This window comes from Cervus elaphus, chromosome 8 (genome assembly GCF_910594005.1).
Source record: "Cervus elaphus chromosome 8, mCerEla1.1, whole genome shotgun sequence".
In the NCBI taxonomy this organism is placed as follows: domain Eukaryota; kingdom Metazoa; phylum Chordata; class Mammalia; order Artiodactyla; family Cervidae; genus Cervus; species Cervus elaphus.
This window is the reverse complement of record NC_057822.1, coordinates 9,344,627-9,364,461: the sequence shown is the minus strand read 5'-3', so window position 1 is coordinate 9,364,461 and position 19,835 is coordinate 9,344,627. Positions and strand designations below refer to the sequence as shown.

General features: G+C 46.5%; 2 protein-coding genes across 3 annotated transcripts in view; both read right to left on the bottom strand.

Annotated features, from left to right (window-relative positions):
* Nucleotides 1-10,514: 10,514 nt before the first annotated feature.
* HMGN2 (high mobility group nucleosomal binding domain 2) lies at nucleotides 10,515-14,318 on the bottom strand. The gene is made up of 6 exons (XM_043909354.1): nucleotides 14,046-14,318; nucleotides 12,968-13,012; nucleotides 12,740-12,769; nucleotides 12,363-12,413; nucleotides 11,872-11,967; nucleotides 10,515-11,385 (listed from the first exon to the last, which is right to left on the bottom strand). The coding sequence occupies exons 1-6, from the start codon at nucleotides 14,058-14,060 to the stop codon at nucleotides 11,350-11,352; spliced, it is 273 nt and encodes a 90-aa protein (XP_043765289.1). The 5' UTR covers nucleotides 14,061-14,318; the 3' UTR covers nucleotides 10,515-11,349.
* Nucleotides 14,319-15,429: 1,111 nt separating this feature from the next.
* Nucleotides 15,430-19,835, bottom strand: part of DHDDS (dehydrodolichyl diphosphate synthase subunit) — a 33,687-nt gene continuing 29,281 nt past the window's right edge. The window contains exon 9 of one of the 2 annotated variants that reach the window (XM_043909352.1): nucleotides 15,430-17,686. In XM_043909352.1, coding sequence (XP_043765287.1) covers nucleotides 17,447-17,686 — 240 coding nt within the window. In that variant the 3' untranslated portion in view covers nucleotides 15,430-17,446. The remainder of the gene's footprint in view (nucleotides 17,687-19,835) is intronic. The other variant, XM_043909353.1, reaches the window with a different exon arrangement.

The following is a 19,835-nucleotide window of genomic DNA, read 5'->3' as shown; positions in this document are numbered from 1 at the left end:
CAATCTGCAGAGACACAGCAGGCCATTCAGAGGCTGTATTTACTTGGCACAAGAGACTTTTCTGGAAGGGCTGAAAGGAGGAAACTTGGAGGAGGCAGAGGTGTTCACTAGCACAGCTCCCTCACCTTTCATCTCCTGTCCCCCATGTTTCTGAGGAGCTGATGTCTCCACAGTTCTGGACCACATCAACCAGCTGCTGGGCTGCCTTTTAGGAAGTCAGGTTTCGTGGCCCAAGGGTGGTCTTTCATCCAAGTCTGAAAGTAGAGAGGCGACTGGGTGCAGGTGGGGTCCAAACAAGAGCTGCAGAGGCAGCTGAGGAGTCTGAGGGATCTCATAGAGTCTGTGTCCTCTGCATTTAGGACACTGCAAACTGGTTGGGTCCAAAACAGATTTTTCAAATTGGACCAAAAAAATTTATTGATGGATTGATCGTGAATGGAGTGATGGACAGGCAAAGAGAGAAATCAAAGTTTTGGTGGATGATGGTGCTATTTACTTAGATGGGGAAAGCTTGAGGGAAAGATACTTTGTTAGGAAAATTAATAAATTTTTGTTAGATGGGTGACGTCTATTAAGTTGTCTAAGTCTGGATTTGAGGGGAGAATTCTATTTGGAGATAGGAATTTGAGTCACTGTCATGTAAGATGGTGGGCTTCCCAGGTGGCTCAGTGGTAACAAGTCTGCCTGCCAATGCAGGAGACACAGAAGATGCGTGTTCTATCCCTGGGTTGGGAAGATCCTTTGGAGTAGAAAACAGCAACCCACTCCCGTATTCTTGCCTGGAAAATCCCATGGATGGAGGAGCCTGGTAGGCTACATGCCACAGGGTGACAGAGAGTCAGACACAACTGAGCACGCACACATGTAGATGGTAAAGTTGTCAACATCGAAGAAAAGAGGTCGGTTGAGAGCAAAGAGGAGATGAGGCAGAATTTTTGACTTTGGCAAGATGTACACCACTGTGGCTTAACAGGTGGGTGAGAGGCAAAGCTTCCTCATTAGAGTGGGCTGAGGAAAGACTAGGGGAAGAGGAAGTGGTGATGGAGAAAACAGACAAGTTCCTTGAGTAGTTTTGCTGTAAAGGGGAGCAGAAGAATGGGGTGGTGACTCCAGAGGGCCAAGGGAGGATGCTCTTGAGGCAGGAACAATCCAGAACAGGAGAAATGGATAAGGCAGGAGAGAAAGGGGGCACCTGTGTGGGTTTAGTCTCAGAGGAGCTGAGAGGGATGGATCTGGACACCAAGTCAAAGGCTTGGACTAGAGAAGAGAGGTGTTCCCCCACCTTTGGGAGATATGCAGGTGGCAGGAAGACAAGGGGGCTCCTCTCAACTGCATCTTCCATGACTATGAAGTCTGAATGGAAGTCACCAATGGGATGGAGACTGGGTGTTGCAGATGGGAGAGGAGGTAATGGGACGGAACAGACTGAGAGAGGAAAGCTGAGACTTTCAGAGAAATGTAATAGAGAGGTTGGCAGTGTTTGGGGCCCATTTGAAATGTGGTCTAAACTGTGAAGTGAATCTGGCTGCATGGTGGTAGGTGTCCTCTGCAACATTCAGCTGCTTGCGTGTACATGCTGGCTAAGCGCTTGGTGAGAGTGATGGAGGTGGGAGAAGGGAGCTGAGTGTTGCTTCAGTGCTGGACAGTGGAACCTAAGGTGTGAGAAGGCAAATGAATACAGAGAGAAGTAGTGACTAGAGGGGAAAAAGTAAGAAAGGTCAACGAATTGGGAGTTTGGGGTTGGAAGAAACTAAGTTTATCATATAAAGGCATTTCTATAAAGTAATGGTATTTACTATAAAGTAATGGTAATTTACTATAAAGTAATGATAATTACTCATTACCATTGAGCAAACACACACACGTTTTTAAATACCAAAAGCAGCTAAAATTTTTTAAAAAACATCTAAAAGATAAAAAATACACTACATAAGAACTATATACAAAAGACTTGAAATACACATAAATATAACACAAAATGGTACTGTAAAAGAAGCATTACCCATCTCCAGACTATATTAAGTGAATAAGCAGATAAGAAAGGGGGAATATCACATTATTTATCTGTTAAAAAATTTTAAGGAAAAAAATTAAAAAGTCCCTCAACGGGAAGCGAGGGCATAAGGTAGAGGATGATTGGATGTTGTTTAGTCGTTCAGTCGTGTCCAACTCTTTTGCGACCCCACAGACTGTAGCTGCCAGGTTCCTCTGTCCATGTGATTTCCCAGGCAAGAATACTGGAGTGGGTTGCCATTCTCTTCTCCAAAGGATCTTCCTGACCCAGGGATAGAACTGATGTCTCCTGCATTGGCAGGTGGATTCTTTTACCACTGAGCCACCTGGGAAGCCAGAGGATGATACAGGAACAGAAATTAGACTTGTCTGAGTATATTTTAAAGATCAGACCTGGAACTACATAATTATTTTACATAAGTAAAATTAAATGAGGGACTTCCCTGGTGGCCCAGTGGTTAGGATTCCACACTTCCACTGCAGTGGGCATGGGTTCGATCGATGGTCCGGGAACTAGATTCCACATACTGCAACTAAAGATCCTGCATGCTGAAACAATGAAGATCAAAGATCACACAATCTGCAAATAAGACCGGGTACAGCCAAATAAATAAATATTAAAAACAAAATAAAAAAAAAATAAAAAAAATAAATAAAAACAAAATATTCTGAAGTCTTGAATTTGAACAGAAAGTATCTATGTGTTTTATCTTAAAATATGTATACTAGCTTTGTGCCCTAAAAAGGCCTAGAAACAATGACCAACACAGCAGCAATGGGCCTTCTAGAGCCTAGATTTACCTCTCATCACTAAAAAGAACGATGGATTTTGTTGTTTTGTTCTATTCCCCTAAAAATAACTGACTCCAGGTCTGGAGCAGAAAATGGACAAGATGTGTTTGGAACATCTTATCATACTAGATAGCAAAGAAGTTACCAAATATTACTATCAAAAGGGTTCTATCAAAAGGACTTGGGAGCCAACTTGAAGAGACTGCCACTGGACAAAATTAAGGACAATTTAAGCATCATTGATGTTTAATAACTGCAATGAACTGAAACACATAAGATTTATTTAATTCAGTAACTATGATACTAAAAAAAAAACACAGCCTACTGGTCACTTTTAGAGGGTGTCAGTAAATCACCTCATTATTTAGAAAACTGGCAAAAAATCTGGACACTTTTCCTCTTTCCAATATGAACGGTAATGTAGACAAGTTTCCGTTTATAGTGGTATTTCAGGTATTATAAGGAAGAGGAATGGTAAAAAGACATTATCACCATTTTGCAAACTTGGATAAATTAATGGATCTAAGCATTGAGCTTCAATGGCTGCAACGCAGAAAAAGACACAATCAGACATGATGCATCTTTGATGAAAACATACACCACTATCTATGAGGTTTTCTTGCCATTAAATCTGAATTCACTCACACTTCCAGATCTATTCCTAATTAACAGGAAATACAAAGGTTAAAGAAACCTGTTAAATGACACCTTAGCAAAAGCCAGACTGGGAAAGAAATCGAGAAGAACCTACCAGCTCAAAAAGACTTCAAGAAATATGCTAACTTTAATATAAAACCCTGTTTGGATTTTCAAATAAACAAATTACTGAAAAATAAAGACATAGAAATTTGAGAACTTCAGTATTTCATAACATTAAGGAATTAATGTGTTTGATATGCTGATATTATGATTGTGTATCTTAAAAAGTTCATATCCATATATACTGAAGTACTTATGGATGAAATATGATGTCAGGCTATGTATGGTTAAGAGGAATAAGTAGACTGGTATTAAATTAAGACTGGCCAGGCATGAGCTGATAAATACTGAAGCTATGTAACAGGTATTTCTTTTCAGTTATTAAGTGAACAATGCAAAGAAACAAAGGAAAACAATAGAATAGGAAAGACTAGGGATCTTTTGAAGAAAATTAGGGAAACCAAGGGAACATTTCATGCAAAGATGGGTACAATAAAGGATAGAAATGGTATGGACCTAAGAGAAGCAGAAGATATTAAGAAGAGGTGGCAAGAATACGCAAAAGAACTGTACAAAAAAAGGTCTTAATGACCCAGATAACCACAATGGTGTCATCCCTCACTTAAAAGCCAGACATCCTGGAGTGTGAAGTCAAGTGGGTCAAAGGAAGCATTACTACAAAGGTATTGGAGATGATGGAATTCCAGCTGAGCCATTTCAAATCCTAAAAGATGATGCTGTTAAAGTGCTGTATTCAATATGCCAGCATATTTGGAAAACTCAGCAGTGGCCACAGGACTGTAAAGGTCAGTTTTCATTCCAATCCCAAAGGGCAATGCCGAAGAATGTTCAGACTACCGCACAGTTGCACTCATTTCACATGCTAGCAAGGTAATACTTAAAATCCTTCAAGCTAGGTTTCAACAGTATATGAAGAGAACTTGCAGATATACAAGCTGAATTTAGAAAAAAGCAGAGGAATCAGAGCTCAAATGGTCAACATCCATTGGCTCATAGAAAAAGCAAGAGAAACAGAAAACCATCTACTTCTGCCTCATTGACTATGCTAAAGCCTTTGACTGTGTGATCACCACAAACTGGCAAATTCTTCAAGAGAGGAGAATACCAGACCACCTGACCTGCCTCCTAAGAAATCTGTGTGCAGGTCAAGAAGCAACAGTTAGAACTGGATATGGAACAACAGACTGGTTCCAAATTGGGAAAGGAGTTCATCAAGGCTGTATATTGTCACCCTGCTTATTTAACTTACATGCAGAGTACATCATGCGAAATGCTGGGAAGTATCAATAACCTCAGATATGCAGATGACACTACCCTTACGGCAGAAAGTGAGGAACAACTAAAGAGCCTCTTGATGAAAGTGAAAGAGGAGAGTAAAAAAGCTGGCTTAAAACTCAACCTTCAAAAAACTAAGATCATGGCATCCAGTCCCATCACTTCATGGCAAATAGATGGGAAACAATGGAAACAGTGAGAGATGTCATTTTGGGCTCCAAAATCACTGCAGATGATGACTGCAGCCATGAAATTAAAAGACACTTGCTCCTTGGAAGAAAAGCTATGACAAACCTAGACAGTGTATTAAAAAGCAGAGACATTACTTTGTCAACAAAGTCTGTATAGTCAAAGCTATGGTTTTCCCAGTAGTCATGTACAGATGTGAGAGTTGGATCATAAAGAAAGCTGAGCACCGAAGAATTGATGCTTTTGAACTGTGGAGGCTGGAGAAGACTCTTGAGAGTCCCTTGGACAGCAAGAAAAGCAAACCAGTCAATCCTCAAGGAAAATAGTCCTGAATATTCATTGGAAGGACTGATGCTGAAGCTGAAGCTCCAATACTTTGGCTCCCTGATGCAAAGAGCCAGCCCACTGGAAATGACCTAGATGGTGGGAAAGATTTGAGGGCAGAAAGGGGCACCAGAGGATGAGATGGTTGGATGGCATCATTGACTCAATGCACATGAGTTTGAGCAAACTCAGAGACAGTGAAGGACAGGGAAGCCTGTCATGCTGCAGTCCATGGGTTGCAGAGTCGGACAAGACTTAGCAACTGTACAATGTGATAGGTACACTGGGGTTTGTTATTTTACTTTTGCATGTTTAAAATTTTTCATGACAAAAAAATGAAAAAAAATTTTCCCAAAGGTCTCCATGATTTCAGCACTCACTGGAAATGTGTGATGACAGAGGGAGCAGGGTATCTGGGCTAAACTTCAGGATAGTTTGAGGGATGGAATGGGTATGGTGCTTTTACCAGACCAGAGACCAGCTGGGGAGGTTAGTTTGTGAGCAAGATGAACTCCATGTGGGTCATGCTTAACTTGGGGTGTCTGTAGTATGTCTAGATGGGATTGCACAGGAGAATCTGTGCAATGGTGGGAATACTAAACTCCAGAGATGTGGGTGGAAGATGAAAATGGGAGTCACTGGATGACATTACTAGGAGAAACTGTAGAAAAGAGGATCTCAAAGGAGTCTCAGTGGTCATAAGGCAAAGACTTGGATAATGGTGTCTTAGAAAATGGGAAGGCCCAGGAAGAGATCCAGAGCAGCTTAGATCTCACAACATACAAAAAATTAACTCAAATGGTTCAGAGCTAAATTTAAGAATTAAATTTTAAACTTTTAGAAAAACATTGTCAATCTTTATGACTTTGAACTAGGCAATGGATTTATCACAATCAATCAAAACACACTATTAAATAATAAAACCCGGCCCTCAGTCAGATGGGCATGGAGACACTTTCAGAAATACCTCGATGGCTGCCCAAGGAGAATCCCAAGTTCAGTTCCAAGTAGCTTGTATTGGCTGGTGGTGGTGGTACTGGAAAAAACTAAACTGGTAAAACATCTGACTGGCGACTCTGAGATTATGTAGCTTACCTAGGAAATGGCAACCCACTCCAGTCCTCTTGCCTGGAGAATCCCATGGACTAGCCTGCCAGGCTCCTCTGTTCATGGGGTCACAAGCGTTGGACACGGCTTAGTGACTAAACCACTACCACCACCTTGGGTGTTGAGGTCCATGTCCTTGAGTTCCATACCAACAGAGGACCTATTAAATTCAATGTATGCGATACAGTTGGTTAGGAGAAATTTGGTGGACTGACAGATGACTGATATCCAAGGCGCAGTGTGCCATCGTGATGTTTGATGTTGTAACGAGAGTCATGTACAGTATGTGCCTAACTCGCAGAGAGATCTGGTACCAGTGAGAACATCCCCAGTGTTGTATGGCAACAGAGTAGATGTTAAGGACAGAAAGGTTAAGGCACAGTCCACTGTCTTCCCCAGAAAGAATCTTCAGTACTGACACTGCTGCCAAAGGAACTACAACTTTGAAAAGCGCTTCCTCTTGGAGTCTGTTGCCGTGCCTGCTCTTGCCCTGCCAGCACAGCACGAGCAGTCTACAGGGATGCGCAAGACAACCGCTCTCCTGGATGAAGATAGCCTGTGAGAAAGTGAAGCTGGGGCCCAGTGGCAGACATCGTTTTATAGGTAACTGTCCTGTGACGTCAGTGGTGCAGTGTGTTTGCCACTCTATCATATAGCTAAGCAGAACATGTCCTTAATCTTTGGATGCTGAGAGATGGGATGGGCTTTGGAGTGAACATGGCAGTTCAAAAAAAATTCCTTCATTTTTTGGACCTGCGTGTGTGTTTTGGAACACAGCTGTTTCGTTCTTGAATTTCAAATATAAAGACTGCTATAGTCACATGACAAGAAAAGATAATCCCACAGGATGGGAGTCCTTGCAACTCATTTATCTGAGAATCTAGTATGCAGAATATATAAAGAACCCCTGCACCTCAACAGAAGACAACTCAATTAAAAATGGGCAAAGGATCTAAATAAACATTTCTCAAAAAATAAATAAATTTTCTGGCACTCCACTGGTTAAAACTCTTGTGCTTCTATTGCTGGAGACATACATTCAACCCCTGGTTGGGAAACTAGGATCTCACAAGCCCTTGGCCGAAATTTAAAAAAAGATATACAAATGGCCAATGCAAATGAAAAGATGCTCAACATCCAAGTCATAAGGGAAATGTAAATCAATACCACAATGAAACATCACTTCATACCCACCAGAATGCCTATAATAAAACAGGAAATATGTGTTGGTGAGGATGTGGGGAAAATGGACCCCTCATTTGTCACTGGTAGGAATGTAAAATGGCACGAATGCTATGGAAAACTGTTGGTTCATCAAAAAGTTAAACATAAGGGATACCATATGCCCCAAAGATCTGAATACATGTCCATACAAGAAACTCATATACAATATTTTAAGCAGTATTCATAATAGCCAAAAAGTGGAAACAACCTGAATGTCCAACTCATCAGTGGATTTATCATTTATCAAGTATGGTTTATCATCCATACGATGGACACTTGGCAAGAGGAATGAAGTACCTGCAACTAACTCCATGGATGAACTCTGAAAACATGCTTAGTGAAAGCAGTCAGTCACAAGACCATGTATTCTAAGATTTCATTTAGATGCAATGTCTTTGATTGGCCAAACTCAAGGCAATGTGGAACTCTATTTCAATAAAAATTAATTAAAAAAATTAAGACAATGGGGATTAGCAGTTGCCTAGGGTTGGTGGGAGGGGGAACGGGGAATGACTGCTAGTAGGTATGTGGTTTTTCTGGAGTGCTAAAAATATTCCGCAATCAGATAGTGGAAACTGTTGTACAAACTTGTGAATATTCTTAAAACCACTCAACTATGTGTTAAAATGGTGGAATTTACGGTGTTAATTTTTTCTCACCTTGAAATAAGGTGGGGGGCCTGCACTCAGCAATATTAAATGTTGTAGTCAAGCCAGGCAAGGTGAGGCTTGGAGACATCACAGGACTGGAGTGTAGTGGTGAAATCCACTCACAGTTCTTGTTATCATCTCTACCCTATTTCAGTAATTCTGGCTGAATCCTCAACACATTCTGTGGTTCCATCCCTCTTGCCATGACCGTCTTAAAGAGTGAGCAGGTGATCTACTTTTGACCAATCAGACTCAAGCTACTGAGGCACATCAGTGAAATAATTCATTATTCTTAAGAAAAAAAAGAAATCATCTTCTGCCTCTGCACACTGGAGTGAAGCTGAGGTCTGGAGCAGCTGACTGGGGAGGGGTGGTGGGTGGACCACACTCTGAGGGCAGAAAAGCTGGAAAGAACCACCTGGGTTCTTAGAAGCACTCTAAGAAAAAAGCCAAGGTTTTTCTTAGGGACAGAAATCCTCCTGTTTAAGCCATTTTTTTTTTTTTTTTTAAAAGAGTCAAGAAAGCAGCCCAAGGCAGGTTACTGGCAACTCTTCCCAACTGGGCTTGGACACAAGGCATGGGGAAGGGAATCTGTTTTTTTTTCCTATGTTCAGGTCAGGACTGCCACTGATCAAGCTATTAAGATTGTCTTAAATGTCCTTACAAGGTTTTCACATTTACTTTCTTGATTTTTAAGCCCAGGCACTCTCATGCTCCACAGTTAGTCACATCAGTAAATATTTTCCAGGAAGGGGAAAAAAAAAAAAATTCAAGCTCACCTTCCTCATCCTAATTTCTAGGTAACAAAAAAATGATGCTTACTGAATATAATCTAAGCCAGTCACTTCACTTCTGAATCACTTAACTATAAAATGGGGATAACATCTACATAGACTGACCCAAAGGACAGAAAGTGGCCAAACTCCTAGCCTGGTCTATGTCTCAACAGGTCTCAACAATCTGAACTCTTAACAAATACTGATAAGGTAACTTTAACTGTGGCTTTCTCAAATCCGGCAACTTCTGTGCAATACCAAGTTGCCATACCCCGACTCTAACAGTTGTTAACAGGCTCCACTTGAAAATGACACCATCCCTGAATAAAAATTAACAACCAACACCCTAGAACTATTTCAGCAATAATGGAAGCAAATGCCTGAAATTGCCTAAGTAGGCAAAGTATACCTTCTCCAAATAGTGCCCCCTAATACAAGTCGAACTTTGAAATTATTTTTCACGCAAGTCGGGGGTTTGAACCAGGACTTTGCCACTCCTTAGATGTACACATAACCTTGAACAAGTTTCCTCATCTATTTCCCCATTAGTAAAAAGGGTGTTAACACTTACATTACACAATTGTCCCAAAACTGAAGGTCAGAGATAATAAATAGAAAAGTTACCGACAAAGAGCTTAACACCGATATGAAAGCTCTACCTTTTTGACTAAAGGGATCAAGTAACAAGGTTTTTTAAAAAACTAGCCTCCAACTTATTGGGCTGGCCAAGAAGTTTGTTTTTCTATAAGCGCTTCCAAATTTTTGGCCAACCCAACATTTTAACTCCCCTCAAATAAGACCTGTGAAATAAGGTCTGTGAAAGCAAATTCAAATTGCAACTGTCAATTACAAGTTTGATTTCCTAACAGATGAGTTCTTGCTATTTTCCTAAAGGAAAGGGTTTCTCTGAAGGGTCTTCAAGCTAAAGCAATGAGTAAAGTCCCCATTAACATCTTTGTTTCTGGAGCTAGAATACTTCACCAGCAAGGACAAGAAATTTATAATCACTTCTCAAGAGCAGGGTGCCATCTGCCTTACACATCCCATGGCCAACTGTGTAGACACTGAAGCACTTCCTTCTCACATAATACATAGCTCTTATCTATCAATTTGCTAACTTTACAGAGACCTTAAATCCGAGTGAAGTGGAAAGGCTCTTTTGCTGCCACCTACCAGGCCAAAACCTCAGACCTACCAAATACCTGCATTTAAAACTACACTTCAGATAAAACCAAGTACAGAAACCACTTCTCTGCTCCCAGCCTCTCACCACCAGTCTGCTCCTGGGATCTTTCCCAACTCCATGTAGCACTGTGTTCTATAGATGGACCATAAAGATCGACTGTACATGGAGCCTCTACAACTCACACCAGAATGCATCCTGTCCCAAGAGACTTGGGAGAAACCAGGCTCCCCCACTCCTGGGAAAAGATTAAAAGCAGCATTCCAAGCCAAACTGTATCCAGCTTTATTAAAGATACTTTTCATAAACAATCATGGTATTTCAGGCAGGACATGGGCAGACAATCGTTAACAGTATACAACTTTCAAACTCCCTTTTTCAATGGACTACCAAAATCAGAAAGCCACTATAAAACCCAATGAAATCTTCATGTGATGCTCTGAACAGGGAAAGTTTAGAGTGAGGGTTGACATTTCACATTTAGAATGTTGTTTAACAACTTTTCACAAGCCGACCCTGACTTTCAGGAAATGGAAATGGAAATGGCAGAAGTACCACTCTGAGGAGCCACAGTTTAAAAAAGGAACCGCTGCTCTTTTGAAGGACGCCATCTCAATGGTGACACTAGGAAGTCCAGATTGCCTGACATACTGGTCATCAATTTTGGGGGGGCGCTGGGTTCAGGTTCCAACAGGTCTCTGGGTTTAGGGGAGTCAAGTCTATGCTGAGGTGGAGAGGGAGAGAGGACATAAAAACTAAATTTTAGTTTCTCCACACCACAAGGTGTTTGTGCCAAGGTGGCTAATGTGTGTCAACATCAAGGAATCCCTCCTTCCTGGGAACCAAGAGGAAGTCTCTCAAAACTAGACGGGAAAGGTATTTTTCCCCCACGTCAATTCAGCTTCGGAGACATTCTGTTAGTGACGTGCCCTTCCCCCAAAAAACAACAATGAAGTGTTCTGTGTGCTAACAACATAGCTTAAAAAAAAAAAAAAAAAGTAAAACAAAATTCTGCATTTTTATAAAACTTGATAAAAAATAGTATTTCAAACTGTACAGTCACCAGAAGTACACAGTTATCAAAAATGCACACACTTCACTTGGCATCTCCAGCACCTTCAGCTTTCTGTGCCTGAAAGAAAAGGACAGAAGAATACAGTAAGTAGACTTGGAAACTATCTTAATTCATATCTCATTTACAGCACTATTCTGCTCCCAGAACCAAGCTCAGTTTTTAGGTATTTTGACACTGAGACTCAGTACTTCTTTTTAAAATGACTTACTAGGTAACTTTACTAAGTCACTTCCCCTCTGGATCTTCCTGTAAAATTGGGGAATGGGACACATCAGCACAACAAGATCTGAGGTTATTCCCAGCTTGAAAACTATGGTGTATCGTGAGTGTGACACTTAAGGAAAGGACAAGGCTCTCATGTCACAGCTCCATATACTGGATGGCAGAGACTTCAGGAATCCAGATTAAATTCACAGGGGGGGAAAAAAAACCATAAGCAAACTCTTGATTAAAAGGGTCACTTGGGAGTGATGCAGATGCAAGAAAAAGCCACAAAAGCTTTTGGAATCAGTAACTGAAAGAAAGTGAAAATAGCAGTTGTACCTGGTCTGTTTTGGCATCTCCATTTTCTGCAGGGTTATTCCCATCCTTGCCAGCATCAGCTTTGCCCTTTTTCCCTTTGGGTACCTTCTCTCCCTTCTAAAAAGGGGAGGGAGGAAAAAAAAGCTGTTTCTCATTTCGCATCACTAGGATAAAGCTCTGCACAGGACACATTTATCAAATATAAGACAAACGCCTTCCCTATTGACAGACAAAACCAAACTGTGGTCTTCAATATACAAAATCTTTCAAGTAAAAATAATAGAATAAGACAGCTTAAACACTTGGGTGTTTTAATACTCAAGTGCAGAATTTTCTGTAGACCGAAGACAGAGGTTTTGGTTAAGGACCAGCCCTAGTAACTTTGTCAAATCTCAACTTTGTGTCACCAAAAGAATGTTGTTTATAGCAGGTCTCCCTGTCAGCAACATGAGAAACTATTCAGACTTTTGTGTAAATCCTATAGGCAATGTTTGTCTCACCATCTTGCTCACCTTTGCAGGGGCCTTTTTAGGCTTGGGCTCTGGCTTTGGAGGAGCAGGTTTCTTATATTTGGGGGAGAGAAGAGAAGCAGAAAACATTAGTACAATAGAGCAAAGAAAACAACCCACAACCAAATCAGTGTCACTGGCATAGAAGTTTCTCCAACTTTGTAAAGTTTGCGGTGGGCTTTGGATTAGAATTTAGCTTCAGAAACCCACTCAAGCAACACCCAGAAGTGTCCCACTTTGGCTACAGTCAACACAATTTCAGAACGAGCAAACTCCAATGGGCAAGAGACTGACTAACTCATAGGAAATAAAGGGAATTGTTTTTCAGTGCTTTTTAGTTTCAGGGAATAACATGAAAGTTTAGAGGGAAACACACTTACAGCAGATAACCTTGCAGATCTTCTCTGTGGCTGTTTAAAAAAAAAGAAAAGAAAAAGTTACAAATAGGGCAGTCGAATTACTTAAAAATACGTTTTTGAGCTAAGTTGTTCTGGACTCCAGGGACTACAGAGAGCTTACTGAGAGGTAAACTCAGGACTAAGGATATGGTCTGGGCTCCACTGAAAGAGCCCAAAGCTTTGTGAGATTCCAAAAGTAGAAAGACTTACTTCGTCCTTCACCTTGGCTTTATCTCCTTTAGCATCCCCTTCAGCCTAAAAAAGAAAAAAAACAAGCAAAAGCTAAGAAAGCTGCAGCTTCTGAAGCAATTCTTAATGATTCAGTAAACTTAAGTCCCGGGGATGGGGGTGGAAATCAATGGGAATCTTGTACACAACTTTTTCCAAGACACACAAAACGTCAGTTTGTAGCATCTCCAGCTCCTCTGCAAATCCTCCAAGTGCTTATAAAGCTCTAGGAGTGATCTTGTGTGTCCAGTTGCACGCCCGAGCAGGCTCCAATCGCGCAGAGACGGCGAGTGTACGACCCCAAGAAGCCTGGGGAAGCGCGGGGAAACCTGGAGCGAGGCGCGCGAAGTGCGGCCCGCGCCGCCGCGCCAGGCAGAAGCAACAGCTGCACAGGGAGCAAACAAACCCCTCCGGGGGCGGGGCCCGAGCGCCGTTGCCATGGTAGCCGTCGAGGGCGGGAGACGGCAGGCGCACGCAGCCGAAGGGGGGGAACCCGTGGGCGGCAGCGGCGCGCACCGGCGCCGAGTCTCGTGCGCTGGGGCCGTGGGCGGTGCGCGAAGGAGGCGGGGCATCACCGAAGCCCCGCCCCCAGGAGGAAGGGTCCCGCCCCCTCACGGCGGCGGTTTTTTGGCGGCAGCGCGTTCCCCCCGCCCGCCAACCCCGAACGCCGCCTTCCCGCCCTTTCGGGTTTGAATTGCCCGCCCGCGGGGAAGGGACTGGAGGGGGGCGGGGGGGGGAGCTTAGCCATGGGGGGAGGGGGGGCGCGGGGCGGGCACGTCGAGCCCGAGGGGAGCGGGATAAACAGCCGCCAACATGGCTCCTCCCGCCGCGGCCGCCGCTCCTCCAATATGGCCTCTGGCGCCCGCGGGCAGACGAACCGCGCAGGGTAGCCCGGGGCCGCCTGACACCGCCTCGAGACGCTGCACCGGGCGGCTGAGCCTGCTCCAGCATCGCCGCCGGCTCGCGCGCCCCGAAGCCGAGGAGAGCGGCGGAGCAGCATTGGCGGTGGTGGTAGTGGCGGCGGCGGCGGCCCAGCGCCTGGGGCCCTCGCGCCACGTACCTTTCTCTTGGGCATGGTGGCTGCGGCGGCGGGACGTAGGCGCTGGACACGGGGATGCAGTGGCGCGCTGGCTTTAAGTCGGTCCAGGGGTCGCTCTCGCCTCTTCTTCACACTGCTCGGGCTCCGGGGGGTTTATAAAGTTTTTATAGCGCTGGGAGCCCCGGACCGGTTAGAACCGGATTTCACCTCCCGCCGCCGCTCATTGGCCCAGCTGGGGTCACGTGGGCGGGGTTTAAACTCACCTCCTCTGGAGGGAGTGAGGAGGGGGGCATGGGGGGTAGGGCGCGCGAGACGGTGGCGCGCCGAGGGGGTGGGGGCGCAGTGGGGGAGGCGCGCGTCGAAGGCAGTAAATGGCGGGGCGGGGGGGTGGGGGGTGGTGGTGGTTGTGGTGGTGGTGTGAGTCGGCGGGCTCTGGGTTTCGGCTCCCGCCAAGAGCTTGGCTTTTGCAAACTACCAAGTTCCTTCCACCTTATGCAACCGAGCTACCCACTTCTCCAAGCCGTGCGACACTTAAGGCGCATCTCAGCCGCTTTCCTTCCTGTTCCCGCTGGGGGCCCCAGAAGAGGGGTTTGCTAGGCCTGGCCGCACTGCCCTTCTCTGCCGGAGGCGGGAGGAAGCGCGCGGCTTGGAGGCACGGGCTGCAGTTCCCAGGGCCGAGGCTGACGCCTGAATTGGGGAAAGAGCTGGGAAGCCAGCTTGGCGCAGCCGGACGTGCATCCTTCCAAGCTGCCACTCAGAGGAAGCCTTTCGTGCATCTCACCTGGAAGGCGGACCATTCGAGGTGGGGTGGGGGATCCAGGGGGGAGACTTTATGCGTAGAGGTGCCTTTCGGGTGCAGTGGGGCAGGTAGGAGCTGTCCTTTCAGCACCCGTTGCTCAGTCGCCTCCCCAAATACCAATGAAGCACCCCCGCGGCCCCCTGAAGCCTGTCGGGCGGCTGGGCTCCCTTAGGTCCTTGTATTCCCGGACCTCAGAACCCCGCCACCGGATGATGGAGAGTGGCCGCCAAGGCAGCCTACTAGCACTCCCCTCCCCCTAAGCTCCACCCGCTTCGGAGACATCAAGCTCAGCTGCCCCCACCCGACGCGGCCACCAAGCCTGGGCGCTGCAAACGCAGCTGGCGAAATCCCTCCTTCCACACTGGCAGGCTGGCTTCCTTTCACTTGCGCGATGAAAAGGAGGGTGGAGGAAAGCGTCCAGGGATTAGGGAACAAGTAGAGGAACAGGTGTTGCGATGGCAAAAGGGCTCTTCCAGTGGCTCCCCCCGCCCCGCCCCCAGAGCCAGGGATCCTGGAAGTGGCCGAGTGCACCTGAGGGCGGTGGACAATTGCTGCAGCAAAACACGGTCTTCTGTTGCACTGTTCGCAAACAAGTTTTACCTCTAAGAATTTTAAAAATTCTATTTGACACCCAAGAGAACACAACACGATAAATATCCTCAAGTGGGGGGGGGGGGGCGGTTGGCTCACAGGTGGGAGGACATTTAAATAGGTCGCACCGAGTTTCTTGAGGCAAGGGTTGAGCTGGTTTGTACAAATCATACCGGTGGAAAGCAATCACAGTGACTTCGTATCAACTACTTGCAGCCCGGTTCGGGGAATCCATGATCCCTCAGCTGCTTTCCCCACCTCCTGTGGCTCCCGAGGCAGCCACTCCCCGCCCCTCCCCCACCCTGTGTACCTCTCCCAGAACACAGGACCTCAGGCCAGAGAGATACTTGCCCATTAATCACCTCTGCGGTACCCAGAAGAGAGAAAAGGACTCAACCACCATGCTCATAGGGCAGATTCCCTTTGCTGCGTCCAGCCCCTCTTTCCCGCCTTAATTGTAGGGCTCTGCCGTTATAGCCGCATAATTCATGCCTCCCTAATTAAGGCTGTCAACAGCCTCATTGTAAAGCTGGAAAATGTACAGCACCTGCTCTCTGGGAACCCTGTGCCAGGGATTGGTAGTGGGGAGTGCCAGGTGTGTGTGAGGGATTTGCCAAAGGGCGCACTGATTGGCTTTTCCATCGCAGTGTCTGGCATTCATGCCTGATTCTGGGAGCAGGGATGATGGCCAAGGGGTCTCTTGTGCCAGGTATCCAGGCACAGAAAGGGGAAGCGACTGGAATACAAGGAAGTAGGGGTTTTAAAGAATATGCTCTTAGCACTGCTTGCAAGACCCCACCTCTCCCCTAGAGGGAGGTGCTGGGGAAATAGTTTGCAGAAAGCAAAATGGGAAGACACAGCGTTTGGTTGGTATTATCCACTGGTGCTTGCTGCTGTGGGGCACCAGAAGCACGGAGTTGCTCACACAGACAGCTCTTCAAAGGCACTAATCCTCTCAGCAGCTCTGCAGCCAGGCCTGCCAGGGAGAGGTAAGGGAAAGGACACAGCCCTTGCCTTGGTCCTCTTCTCCCTGCTGGGCAACCTTGGCCCTCACAAGCTGAGACTCTGCCATGCTGAGACTAAATCATCTCACGGCCTGCTTAGGGGGCCAGGTCAAAAGCTGAGAAAAGCCTCAAAGGCTGTGGAGATGGGAAGCAGAGTCGGAGGCGCTGAGGGCAGGAGGCAGTCAGTTGGGAGAAGGGCTGGTTTCTGTGCTCTTGGTCCTCATGTGATCCATGGAAGGCGGCCTGTGCTAGATTAGACTCACCAGGGCCTACAAGCTCTTCTGTTACCCTGTGGCAATGGAGGGGGCAGTCTCACTGGGGAGTTGAGCCTGGCCCCATGCCCTGCAAGAGGAGGAGAAAAGCTTGTGTGGGCTGAGTCGACAATAGGTAATTGGATTGTAATCACCCGCCTGGCTTCCTCGCACCATTGGGGGTGCAGAGCCTTTCAGCAAGCAGTCAGCCTGGCGTGGTGGGAGGGGGTAGAGATTCAATAGCAAATCCCAGGTGGAGAGCCAAGGGGGAGGAGCAGCAGATGGGCAGATTTTCTGTCTCTCCCGTCCCTTTGCCTAAATCACGCTGGCCACCTATTAGCGCTTTACCAGCAAATCCACAGTGGGGCCACATTTTTTGTGATGGCTAAGATGGATGGGTAAAGGGCTAAGGTTTGGGGGAGACCTCTTCCCCCAAATTTTGTGTGTTGAAGGATGTGCTGGTGGAAAAACAACGTGCACCTAGGAGTACAGGCAGAGGTGGCAAAGATGGAAGAGCTGGGGCCCTCTGCTCCCCAAACCTACTGTGATCACAGCTAGGCTCAGTGTACTTGAGACTCACCCCCGTCCTTCTCCCCAGCGGCACTGTCCCAGGCCGCCCGTAGGTATCTGGCCAGCAGACCTAGCCTCTGGGGCTCCCTTGCTAAGCCAAGGAACACAATTCATCAGCAGGAGGGAGGTGCCTTTCACCAAGAAAACAAAGGGGAGTGGGGCCCTGGAGGCCAAGGGTAGGGCAAAGTGGCAGGAGGCCAGCCTCACTCAGGCTGATGCAGTGCCCAGATGTGCCAGCCAGTCAGCCCGCTTGAGTTCCAAGGCTTGCAGGAAGCCCTGGACCCGCTCTTCCCGTCTGGCTGAGAGTTTGTGCAAGCGTGTCCGTCGGAGCTGGGGGTCCCCACTGGCCGGGAGCCCCTCTTGCAGCAGCTGCTCTGTCACTGCAGCCTGGTCCCTCTCCAGCTGCTGCCTCTTCCGCTCCTCTGCATACATGTCTCGGGCCTTCTGCTAGAGAAAAGTGGGGATTGGGGTGGGGAAATCATCTTTAGGCTTGGGTGGAATTGGGATGGAGGAGGTGGGGGTGGGGCACAGCACTGGCCAAGTTAAGTGGAACAGTGGGGAGTCTGGACCATATTTGGAAAGATCTGGGAGTAGGTGTGCAATGGGTGGTACCCACGTTGTACAGGCAGGCTGCTGCCAGTTCTGGATCCATGTTGGTCTCTTTGGGGTGGGAGCTTCTATATTTCTTGAAATTCTTCTCAGGTGTGCACTTGGAAGGGAACCAGCAAATGTGGGTCTGACTTCTGGTTCTCCCACCACCTAGCTTTGTGGCTTTGGGCAAATCCTCTCCTAACCTCATTTCTTCATCTGTAAAGTGGGGGTTGTGCCTATCTTGAAGAATGGTTTTAAGGATTAGAGATAATATATGCAAAAGCCCTCCAGCATATTAGCAGGCTCTCATACAGAAATAGCAATTTTACAAGTTATTATTCCCTATTCTCTGATGCAAGGAAGGTTCTATTCCTGCCTGGGGCATATCCATTGGGTCATCTCTTTTGGTTCCCCAGGCACTCTGAGGGTGTCATCTTCCCAACTTCCTAAGTTACCTTTCAGGGTTTGGATCCAGAATTGCCTCTCATGTGAGACCAGGCTGACCTGCTCAGCAAATGACCCTCCTGTGAACATTCTAAGAAGCAGGTTCAGCTTTCCTTAGCCACTTACTGCATTCTGCCTCAAGAACAGGCACTGGGACCACAGTCCACCACTTCTGTTAGGAAAGGAGCCCTCAGGCTCCTGGAACCAGTTCTGACACCAGGTCAGTGACTACACTCCCTGGCAGCACGTCTCATACTCGGTGTCTTCAGACAAACCGTGAACTCCTAGAGGAGAGAGACTGTGGCTCTTTCTTTCTGGCACTTGGGGCACCCTGTACCTGTTAACAGACTGACCGTATGCCCCCAGGAGGACACGGAGGATGTTCCTGGCACAGGTGAAAATCTTTTTGGAGCAGAACCAAGGCTGTGCTGTGCCTCACTGATGCTGTCTGCTCCTGCTACTCTAACAGGCTGCAGAACCTTAGCCTCAGAGTTCCTCCTGCCAGTCCTATTCCATGTTGGAGAAACTCCCATCCTTCTGCCAACTTGGCATCTTATAGCTATGGTGCCCCTCCACCACATTCTACCTTGGACTGTTGTATTTGGGTACCTGTCTGTGTCCTACTCAGCCTGTGAACACCTGGACTGCTCTGTGTTCCTCCTTTAAGGAATATCTTACACATACACAAGCACGTCATCTGTTGTCTCACTTGACGCTCACAACAGAACTAGGAAGGGACTGTCTGTCTGCTGGAGACAGACATGGAGATTCAGAGTAGGGAAGTGATTTTCTAGCATCTTCTCAACAATAAAGATTTATTGCATGAATAAGACACAGCGGTAAAGAACCCGCCTGCCAATGCAGGAGACACAGAAGATGTGGGTTTGATCCCTGTGCCGCGAAGATCCCCTGGAGGAGGAAATGGCAACCCACTCCACTATTCCTGCCTTGGAAATCCCACGGACAGGAGTCTGGAGGGCTACAGTCCACGGGGTCGCAAAAGATTCAGACATGACTCAGCAACTAAACACCACCACCACCACAAAGATGAAAAATCTAGAAAATACCCACTCCAGGCTCTTAAATGATCCAAGGCATTCAAGGGCACTCTTCTGCTATGATAACGAACTCACATATGGTATTATGAAGACTAAACAAGTTTGAGAAGTTGCTGCTAAGTGTCTCCATCTTAATGAAGGGCTTCTTCCTGGCCTTGGTCAGGGGGGACCCTGGGTCCCACATGTGGGACCTTATTGGGGGTTCGGAAATGCACAGGATATAGTCACCACAATCCATGTGCTCACAGGCTAAGGAGGACACAGAGATGTACTCAAATGCCACAGTACTGGTGGAATCTGGTAAGGGTCATCAGGGAGGTAAGAGAAAGGGCTGAGTAACTCAGAGGAAAGAAACTGACTGATGAAGGTGAAGGGGCAGTGGAATCTCATGGGCAGGCAGAACCAACAGGGAAGAGTCAGACAAAGGTAGAGTGTGTGGGGGAGGAGACTATCAGGCAGGGGAATAATGGGCAAAGACTCATGAAATCGGAAAGGGTGATTAG

What these genes read in the sequence shown, in the direction of transcription:
- HMGN2 (XM_043909354.1), bottom strand. An exon ending in CTAAAAAGGCCCCTGCAAAG is followed by an intron (nt 11,968 to 12,362) that starts GTGAGCAAGATG and finishes TCCCCTTTTTAG; the next exon opens with AAGGGAGAGAAGGTACCCAA. An exon ending in GAGATGCCAAAACAGACCAG is followed by an intron (nt 11,386 to 11,871) that starts GTACAACTGCTA and finishes CTTTTCTTTCAG; the next exon opens with GCACAGAAAGCTGAAGGTGC.